The 10,311-nt window shown below is 44.2% G+C and overlaps 1 protein-coding gene across 1 annotated transcript; it reads right to left on the bottom strand.

Moving 5' to 3' along the window:
* Window positions 1-917: 917 nt before the first annotated feature.
* Window positions 918-2,754, bottom strand: LOC115110602 (transcription factor JunB-like). The gene has a single exon (XM_029636403.2). It carries the CDS (start codon window positions 2,391-2,393, stop codon window positions 1,425-1,427), a length of 969 nt encoding a protein of 322 aa, XP_029492263.2. The 5' UTR covers window positions 2,394-2,754; the 3' UTR covers window positions 918-1,424.
* Between the last annotated feature and the right edge of the window lie 7,557 nt (window positions 2,755-10,311).

Below are 10,311 nucleotides of genomic sequence, written 5' to 3'. Positions count from 1 at the left end.
GCCAAGCGGTGTGGCATCTTTAAACACCCCCGGCATTCCACTGTCACTTCCATGTGCACTCATTCAAATATAAGACCCGAATCGGTCTTAACTGTGGTGTGTACGCAACCACCATGTTAAGTTACCCTGGCTAGGCATCGTGGGAAACAATGTGCCCAGAATGAGCTGGTGGCCATAAGTCTTTATACAAATAGATGATTCAACTAGAGAACTGATGGACTGAGGACAGACACCTTGAATATGGGACGACTTTGAATATTTTTGTCTAGTAGTTGACCACTTCATGCCATATTAAAAATGTATATACAACATACTGCAATTTAAAATAGTCAAGTTAGTGGCTGAACTTTGTCCGTAGTTATTTATTGATCACCCTTGCGAAATTATGACTGTGCCAAGTCCATATCTGGTCAAAGTTAGTTTCCCCTTGTTATGCTCCTTAGCGCAGTTCTTAATTATTACCCTATGCGCCAGCTTAGTTTCAATAATAATATTGGAAATTCCATTGTGCCAAACCATCTTATTGATACAAAGTGTAATGAAACCAATTTGCGAGGGAGGCGGGGGTTCCCATAAAGCTTCGCTCACAGTGACGTAATCTCTACCAGAAGAGTCCTTATATGGACACGCTGTGCGTAAAAGTTAACGCGCTGACGTTCTGGACAAGAAGGCCTGAATGTAGTCTAATAGCATCGAATCTCTCATTGTAAAGGAGCATGACCTAAACCCATCTTCAATGAAAACTAGCCATTTGATTCACACGCGTAAGGTGGTTGTTTATGCATAACACTAGACTTCAGTAAATCCTCTGCGCATATAGACATCATACTTCAACGACCAATATAATTTCAATGTCGCATTTTTATCAAACACCATGAATGGCATAATGACACCAATAGACAAACATGAAGCCAAAATCGTTTTGAACATGAGACTTTACTTAAATATACATCGCACAAATAAAAAATACATTGTAAACATGACAAAAATATTAATTTGTCAGGATCAACCTGGCAAACAATAACTTAAACATTTAATGAATGCAGCATTGCATGACGATATGCAAAATTACAAACAATACCATAACATTTCCATTGATTAGGTATCAAAACCAGCCTATCAAGTGGTCTCTGGTTTGTTTTTCTAGTCACTCAGTGTCAGTGTCTATGTTCAGTCTGGATGCTGTTCCTGTTGTCATGTATATGGATATATGGTCCCTTGTGCGGTGTCCAGCATCCGGAAGTACCATTTGTCAGTATTTTACCCGAAATGAGAGCAGCCTACACAGCCTGCGGCCGTATTGTCATTACCAACAATAGCCTGCCGGTATACGGCCTCTTCCAGTGCGGTTCATGTAGAACATTCCTCCAGTGTTGTCACTTCTAAATTATGAATTACTCTGCGTAATGCCCTCGCCTCTCCATTTAAAATGCCTCCATTTTGCTCGTCAACATCAGCTGACAGCCGCTGCTAACATGTGTCAGGACTTTCTGTTTGAGCTGGGCGACTTGTTCACGAAGCACATTCGCTGTGTTGGAGAGCCCAGCATTGTCCGACTTCAGAACTTTCACCTTGTCCTCCAGCCGGGAGATGCGCTCCAGTTTGCGGCGCCGGCATTTGGTTGCTGCTAATCGATTTCTAAGCCTCTTCCGCTCGGCCTTGATTATCTCTTGGTTTTCCATGTCGATTGGGGACATTGGCGGGGAACCGTCGCTGCTGTGTAGATCAGGGACGGTTTGTGGTTCTTCTTTGAAAGCCACAAGGCGCTGTGGATGGACCCCAGCGCCAGGTAGAGAGTACTGAAAGGGGTGTGACGCGTGCGTCGACGTCTGTTGGTGATGGCTCTGCTGGTGGTGCGGCGGTAAGTAGTTGATGGTGGTACTGGGGTAACTGGATGTAGAAGAGAGGTTAGTGTTTGGACAATAAGCGTTCAGTGTTGTGTAGATTGGAGGCTCGGGCTGCAGGGAGGAGCCGAAGACACTAGAGGCCGCCGCGGAACAGGTCGTCACACCACCCGCTCCAATAGACACGTTGGGCGGGGCCATGGGCATATGGTTTATCTTGTGGAGCTCGTCCAGGGCTTTCACGAAGCCCTCCGCAAAGCCCTCCTGCTCATCCGTGATGCTCCGGTTGTAGAAGTACTGGCCTGGGGTGGGAGTAGTAATTATACCGTTACTGTTTTGGATGATAAGTCTTTCGAGTTCAGGGGAAGCAAGCTTCAGTGACCCGACGTCCTGGTGCGCTGCTTGGTACAAGTCAGACTTGAGGTTGCGATATGGCTCTGTCATGTTCAAATTCATATTCTGCTTTAGGAGTTTGTAGTCGTGCAATGCAGCATCAGAGTGACCATAAGCCGAGATAAAAGAGTCGTCATGATAAAAAGGCTGCTCCATTTTTGTAGATATAAAGTCGTAGGAAAGTGAGCTTACCAGTTGTTTAAACAGTCTCAGGATATTGGTCAACAAATGACGGTATCAGCAAAACGTAGGCCTACGCATCAACGCAAGCACCCCTCTTTTTCAGCAATGACCCAAGTTCAAAACTAAAAAGAATTTCACTTCTAAAAGTGAGGGAAAATCCAAGATGTAGAACAGAGCAGTGGTCCACGAAGGCTGTCAACGGATGAATGACCGCTGTATTGTCGTGGTCCAATGTCTTGAGCGATCTTTTTCAACCTTCTATAAGAAAAACCTTTATACCCACACATAAGGTTGCGTTCAGGGTATGTTGTTCTATGTGATAAATTCACTGAGTGAGCAGCTAGTAACATGCCTTTTTATATACACACCAAACATTGGGCTAGTTCGTGTTGCATGGCCCGGTGCCACGGGTGAGCGTAGTCTGTGTATTTTAGACTATTCCATTGGTCTATTAATAACATCTCCTCCCACCCGGTGCACTGGCCATGGAAAACGAATCAGCCCACATGTATGCTGTCAAGATTGGCAAAGGGAATTGATTGGATAGAAACTATTTGTGCACGCCCAACAACGTAACGTCATGATTATGACGCGATTGCCAGGAACTACTTTGATTGTAAAACCTATCGTTAACACGCTCACGTAGGCAAGAAAAGTGAACAGTGAAGCAGGGCTGGATTAAGAATATACTTCTATACATTCTTCACCTAATTTATTGAAATCGCTGTGCAGACTAATACACAACGACGTGTAGACTAATTTGTCAACATGTTTGTAGGCTGTTGATATACGTTGTTTTGTGATCTGACTGTTATATTGTAACTACTGTAGACTACGTTACTTTGATGTTGCACGGTCCACATTGTTACATGGTTACAAATTGATAGGCATTGTCCATCAGACAACTGAACTGCGCTGCCTAGGCCTACATATTATGTGGACGCCATATTTTGTAGGCATATAAAATGAGTTGCAATTCACTTGTTAATTTTAAAGCAAGTTTGTTTGATGAATTGCATGTAGCATGGATAGCTATTAGCCTAATTTTCTGCTGAAATTATATTTGATTGTTCCGTGTCCAAATGTGATGTACAATGCCGCGATGGGGTTAACGTAACCGTGGAGACCACATAATGTACACCATGTATTAACTATATATATATTGATATACTAATGTGGGATCGAGTATTTAGTTCCGAAGAGAAAATCCGCGTTCCATATTTGGGCATGCCGACGCGTTAGTTCCTCTGAGAGAACGGGGAAGCTGCCCCCCTCAGCCTCATTCCAGCAACATTCCTGTTGTATAAAGCTCATCCGTCTGAGAGCTAGGGACTTTTTGTTTGAATAATTTTAGATGAAAGCTAAAATTTCTCAGCTGCATTTTGTATTGTTGGAAGGCAACTCCTTTACTGAGTTCATCAATTGATTTAATGTACCCCATGAGTCTTGTTTAATTGTAATTCATCAGTTAAAATGAATAATTCAATGTTTTCCAATTGTAGCAGCGCTATTGCCCTTTCTCATCTTATGTACAGTGCATTCGGAAAGTATTCAGACCCCTTGACTTTTTCCACATTTTGTTACGTTACAGCCTTATTCTAAAATGTATTAAATTGTTTGTTTTTTCATCAATCAACACACAATAATGACAAAGCAAAAACAGGTTTTTAGAAATGTTTGCAAATGTGTTAAAAAAACAAACAGAAATATCACATTTACATAAGTATTCAGACACTTTACTAAGTACTTTGTTGAAGCACTTTTGGCAGTGATTACAGCCTTGGGTATGACGCTACATGCTTGGCACACCTGTATTTGGTGAGTTTTTCCCATTCTTCTCTGCAGATCTTTTAAAAATATGTTTATTTATTTAACCTTTATTTAACCAGGTAGGCCATTTGAGAACAAGTTCTCATTTACAACTGCGACCTGGCCAAGATAAAACAAAGCAGTGAGACACAAACAACAGAGAGTTGCACATGGGATAAACAAACGTACAGTCAATAACACAATAGAAAAATCTTTATACAGTGTGTGCAAATGTAGTAAGACTAGGGAGGTAAGGAAATAAAAAAAGCAAAAAAATAAATAAGAATATGGGGATGAGGTAGTTGGGTGGGCTATTTACAGATGGGCTGAGTACAGGTGCAATGATCGGTAAGCTGCTCTAACAGCTGATGCTTAAAGTTAGTGAGGGAGATATAAGTCTCCAATTGCAATTCGTTCCAGTCATTAGCAGCAGAGAACTGGAAGGAAAGGCGGCCAAACGAGGAGTTGGCTTTGGCGATGACCAGTGAAATATACCTGCTGGAGCGCATCCCACGGGTGGGTGCTGCTATGGTGACCAGTGAGCTGAGATAAGGCGGGGCTTTACCTAGTAAAGACTTTTAGGTGACCTAGAGCCAGTGGCTTTGGCGACGAATATGAAGCGAGGGCAAGCCAACGAGAGCGTACAGGTCACAGTGGTGGGTAGTATATGGGGCTTTGGTGACAAAATCTGATGGCACTGTGATAGACTGCATCCAAATGGATAAGTAGAGTGTTGGAGGCTATTTTGTAAATGACATCGCCGAAGTCAAGGATCGGTAGGATAGTAAGTTTTACGAGGGTATGTTTGGCAGCATGGGTGAAGGATTCTTTGTTGCGAAATAAGAAGCAGATTCTAGATTTAATTTTGGATTGGAGATGCTTAATGTGAGTCTGGAAGGAGAGTTTACAGTCTAACCAGACACCTAGGTATTTGTAGTTGTCCACATATTCTAAGTCAGAACCATCCAGAGTAGTGATGGGCAGGCGGGTGCGGGCAGCGATCCGTTGAAGAGCATGCATTTAGTTTTACTTGCATTTAAGAGCAGTTAGAGGCCATGGAAGGAGTGTTGTATGGCATTGAAGCTCGTCTGGAGGTTTGTTAACACAGTGTCCAAAGAAGGGCCAGAAGTATACCGAATGGTGTCGTCTGCGTAGAGGTGGATCAGAGAATCACCAGCAGCAAGAGCAACATCATTGATGTATACAGAGAAAGAGTCGGCCCGAGAATTGAACCCTGTGGAACCCCCATAGAGACAAACAGAGGTACCAACAATTTGAGAAACCAAGGCTGTTGAGTCTGCCAATAAGAATGCGGTGATTGACAGAGTCGAAAGCCTTGGCCAGGTCGATGAAGACGGTTGCACAGTATTGTCTTTTATCGATGGTGGTTATGGTATCATTTAGGACCTTGAGTGTGGCTGAGGTGCACCCATGACCCGCTCAGAAACCAGATTGCATAGCAGGGAATGTACGGTGGGATTCAAAATGGTCGGTGATCTGTTTGGTAACATGGCATTCGAGGACTTTAGAAAGGCAGGTTAGGATGGATATAAGTCTGTAACAGTTTGCGTCTCGAGTGTCTCCCCCTTTGAAGAGGGGGATGACCGCGGCAGCTTTCCTATGTTTAGGGACCTCAGACGATAAGAAAGAGAGGTTGAATTGGCTAGTAAAAGGGGTTGCAACAATTGCGGCGGATAATTTTAGAAAGAGAGGGTCCAGAGTGTCTAACCCAGCTGATTTGTAGGGGTCCAGATTTCACAGCTCTTTCAGAACAACAGCTATCTGGATTTGGGTGAAGGAGAAATGGGGGAGGCTTGGGCAAGTTGTTGTGGGGGATGCAGAGCTGTTGACCGGGGTAGGGGTAGCCAGATGGAAAGCATATCCAGCCGTAGAAAAATCCTTGTTGAAATTCTCGATTATCATAGATTTATCGGTGGTGACAGTGTTTCCTAGCCTCAGTGCAGTGGGCAGCTGCGAGGAGGTGCTCTTATTCTCCATGGACTTTACAGTGTCCCAGAACTTTTTGGAGTTTGCTACAGGATGCAAATTTCTGTTTGAAAAAGCTAGCCTTTGCTCTCCTAACAGTCTGTGTATATTGGTTCCTAACTTCTCTGAAAAGATGCGTATCGCGGGGGCTATTCGATGTTAATGCAGTATGCCACAGGATGTTTTTGTTCTGGTCAAGGGCAGTCAAGTCTGGAGTGAACCAAGGGCTATATCTGTTCTTAGTTCTACAGTTTTTGAATGTGGCATGCTTATTTAAGATGGTGAGGAAAGCACTTTTAAAGAATAACCAGGTATCCTCTACTGATGGAATGAGGTCAAGGTCAATTAGAAAGGCCTGCTCGCTGAAGTGTTTTAGGGAGCTTTTGACAGTGATGATGGGTGGTCGTTTGACCACGGACCCATTACGGACGCAGGCAATGAGGCAGTGATCGCTGAGATCCTGTTTGAAGACAGCAGAGGTGTATTTAAAGGGCAGGTTGGTCAGGATGATATCTATGAGGGTGCCCGTGTTTACGGATTTAGGGTTGTACTTAGTAGGTTCCTTGATAATTTGTGTGAGATTGAGGGCATCTAGCTTAGATTGTAGGATGGCCGGGGTGTTAAGCATATCCTAGTTTAGTTCACCTAAGAGTACAAACTCCAAAGATAAATGGGGGCCAATTAATTCACATATGGTGTCCAGGTCACAACTGGGGGCTGGGGGGTGGGTCTATAACAAGCGGCAACAGTGAGAGACTTATTTCTGGAATGGTGGTTTTTAAAAGTAGAAGCTCAAACTGTTTGGTCACAGACCTGGATAACATGACAGAACTCTGCAGGCTATCTCTGCAGTAGATTACAACTCCACCCCCTTTGGCAGTTCTATCTTGGCGGAAAATGTTATAGTTGGGGATGAATATTTCAGAATTTTTGTTAGCCTTCCTAATCCAGGATTCAGACATGGCTAGGACATCAGGGTCCTAGCCCTGGGGGCTACAGGGCCTGGGTTAACCTCTACATCACCAGAGGAACAGAGGAGGAATAGGATGAGGGTACGGCTAAAGGCAAAAGCACTGATCGTCTAGTGTGCTGGGGACAGAGAATAATATGAGCAGATCTATGGGCGTGGTAGGATAGATTCATGGCATAATGTATAGACAATGGTATGGTAGGATGTGAGTAAAGTGGAGGTCAACTTAGGTGTTGAGTGATGATGAGAGAGGTTTCGTCTCTCGAGGCACCAGTTAAGCCAGGTGAGGTCTCCATGTGTGTGGGGTGGGGCAAAAGAGCTATCTAAGGCATTTTGAGTGGGACTGAGGCCTCTGCAGTGAAATAAAACAATAAGAACTAGCCAACACAGCATTAGACAAGGCATATTTACATTAGAGAGAGGCATAAAGCAAACACAGGTGTTGATCAGGAGTGCTAAGACAACAACAGGTAAATGGCGATGAATGGGCAGAGCGGGTCAGTTAAGTACATACAGGACCTTAGTTCGAGGCTGGGGCCGACAGGTAAACAAAATGAGGTACCGTGTTATTGAAACAGTCCAGGGGGCATCAGCTGTGCAGCCGAGTGATCATGGGGTCAAAAGAGCAGCAATAGGCGAGTCAGGGTGCCGTTCGGGAGTCACTACTACGCTAGGCGAGCAGGGGACACAGCGTTCAGAAAAACTAGTGGGCCGGGGCTAGTACATGGTTCTTCGGCGACATTGTAACAGAATACCCTGATGAGACCACATCGGGCGATCACGTCGGCAGTCCAGTCGTGCTGGATCGGCGGGGCTTCGTGTTGACAATAATGAGTCCAGGCCAATTGGCAAAGGAGGTATTGAAGCCCTAAAATTAGCTGGTATATGGGCCTAGCTCAAGGCTAGCTGGTGCTTGCTTAGGGACAGTGGCATTAGCTAACAGTAGCCACTCGTTTTCAGCTAGTTAGCTGCGGGGATCTGGTGTAATGATCCAGAGCAGCAGGAATCCGGTGATGTGGTAGAGAGAAGCAGTCCAATATGCTCTGGGTTGATATCGCGCTGTGCAGAGAGGCAGGTGTTGTTCGAGCTAAGGCTGGCTGGCTGGTGACCGGGAAAAAGGTGAAGAACGCTAGCCGTGGCTAACAAAGACTAGTAGCTAGTTAGCTGGCTAACTCCTGATGGAAGTTCGAGTTATAAGGAATAAAAATAGCAGATGCGTGCCACATTGGGTGAGGCGGGTTGCAGGAAAGTATACTTAGTTCGCAGATAGAAAGTGAGATTAAGATATATACGAAAAACACTGGCTATTTACACGGGATAAGACAAAGACAAACACACACGTCCTACTGCTACGCCATTTTGGGTATAGCAGTATATCTTCTCAAGCTCTGTCAGGTTGGATGGGGAGCGTTGCTGCACAGTTATTTTCTCTCCAGAGATGTTCGATCTGGTTCAAGTCCAGGTTCTGGCTCATTGGTGGAGTCCTGCAGAGATGGTTGTCCTTCTGAAAGGTTCTCCCATCTCCACAGAGGAACTCGGGTTCTTGGTCACCTGCTTGACCTAGGCCCTTCTCCCCCGATTGCTCAGTTTGGCCGGGCGGCCAGTTCTAGGAAGTCTTGGTGGTTCCAAACTTCTTCCATTTAAGAATGATAGAGGCCACTGTGTTCTTGGGGACCTTCAATGCTGCAGATATTTTTTTGTGCCTCGACACAATCCTATCTCGGAGCTCTACGGACAATTCCTTCAACCTCAGGGCATGGATTTTGCTCTGACATGCACTGTCAACTGTGGGAACTTATATAGACAGGTGTATGCCTTTCCAAATCATGTCCAATCAATTTACCACAGAGGAATTCCAATCAAGTTGTAGAAATATCTCTGGGATGAACAATGAAGACAGGATGCACCTGAGCTCAATTTCGAATCTCATAGCAAAGGGTCTGAATACTTATGCAAATAAGGTATTTCTGTTTTTAAAAATGTCAAAAAACCTGTTTTCCCTTGTCATTATGGGGTATTGTGTGTAGATTGATGTGGAAAATGTTTTATTTGATCCATTTTAGAATAAGACTGTAACGTAACAAAATGTGGAAAAAGGAAGGGGTATGAATACTTTCCGAATACCCTGTATGTCTTTCATGACTGCTCAGAGAGGGATACAATTTGTCCCAGGAGTCGAGGATCATAGGGAGTCAACCTTTCTCTCAACTGTTGGGGTTTGATTGGTTTCGCCACCGGTCAGTGTCACACAGAGCAGAGTCATTGTAACTGTGTGAGCTGATTGACTGTGTGAGAATGGGAGAGTTTTTTTTGCCACTCTCCATCACCTAAAAGACACCTTCTACCTGTAACTAATATAATGAACAACTCCATCTAGCCTGCTGTGTTAGAACTTTTTGTCCTGCAGATGGGTTTCATTTGGAATCTTGCCACGAGTTCTATTCCTTTCATCATAGATTGGATTCAGAGGCAATGTCAAACAATGGGAAGATAAGCCAGGCTACAAGCAGAATCTTGTTCCATAAATTGCTCCAGTGCTCAGGTTGAATTTGACCCTTAGTTTGTCCCAATAAACCACATTTGATTTGTGTTTCTGCAGATCAGTTTCTGTTTACTCCCCATCCCAACTCAGTGGATTTTGAGAGGAGGGAAATGTGATTCCCCCCACAGTGCACCAGCTTTGGTTGATGAGAAGGGTGCCTTTGTCTCTTGTGTGTAATCTTTCCATCACCCACACAAACACGGCTCAAACCTGCAGATCACATATTGGTTCAAAGAACTTGACAGTGAAATGTAACCGCTTTGCCTCACTAACTCATACATGCATCAGGAGCTTACTTGAAAAATCCATATCTCTCATCTTAAGCATATTCAAACCTAGATTTCTGTGTTGTATTGATATCCCAATTCTTGACACCCTCATTCACACGGGTTAGTAGAGCTGTGCTGGAGCGAAGGGGCTGGGTTAAGCTTTCAACACATTTACCGTCTTGGAACAAACCAGAAACAGGAAACCTGCGTCAACATGTATTTAATGTGAATGGCACAGTCAGCACATATATTTGTTAAGAAAATACCGTTGTCATGTTTTAGCCTGTGGTACAACTTCTCACGAGGCTAGAGGAT

This window comes from Oncorhynchus nerka, linkage group LG26 (genome assembly GCF_034236695.1).
Source record: "Oncorhynchus nerka isolate Pitt River linkage group LG26, Oner_Uvic_2.0, whole genome shotgun sequence".
Lineage (NCBI taxonomy): Eukaryota > Metazoa > Chordata > Actinopteri > Salmoniformes > Salmonidae > Oncorhynchus > Oncorhynchus nerka.
The sequence above is the reverse complement of the archived record's forward strand: the minus strand, read 5'-3'. Positions and strand labels throughout refer to the sequence as shown.

Coding starts and splice junctions, on each gene's coding strand:
- LOC115110602 (XM_029636403.2), bottom strand. CDS start 2,393: ATGGAGCAGCCTTTTTATCATGACGACTCTTTTATCTCGGCTTATGGT.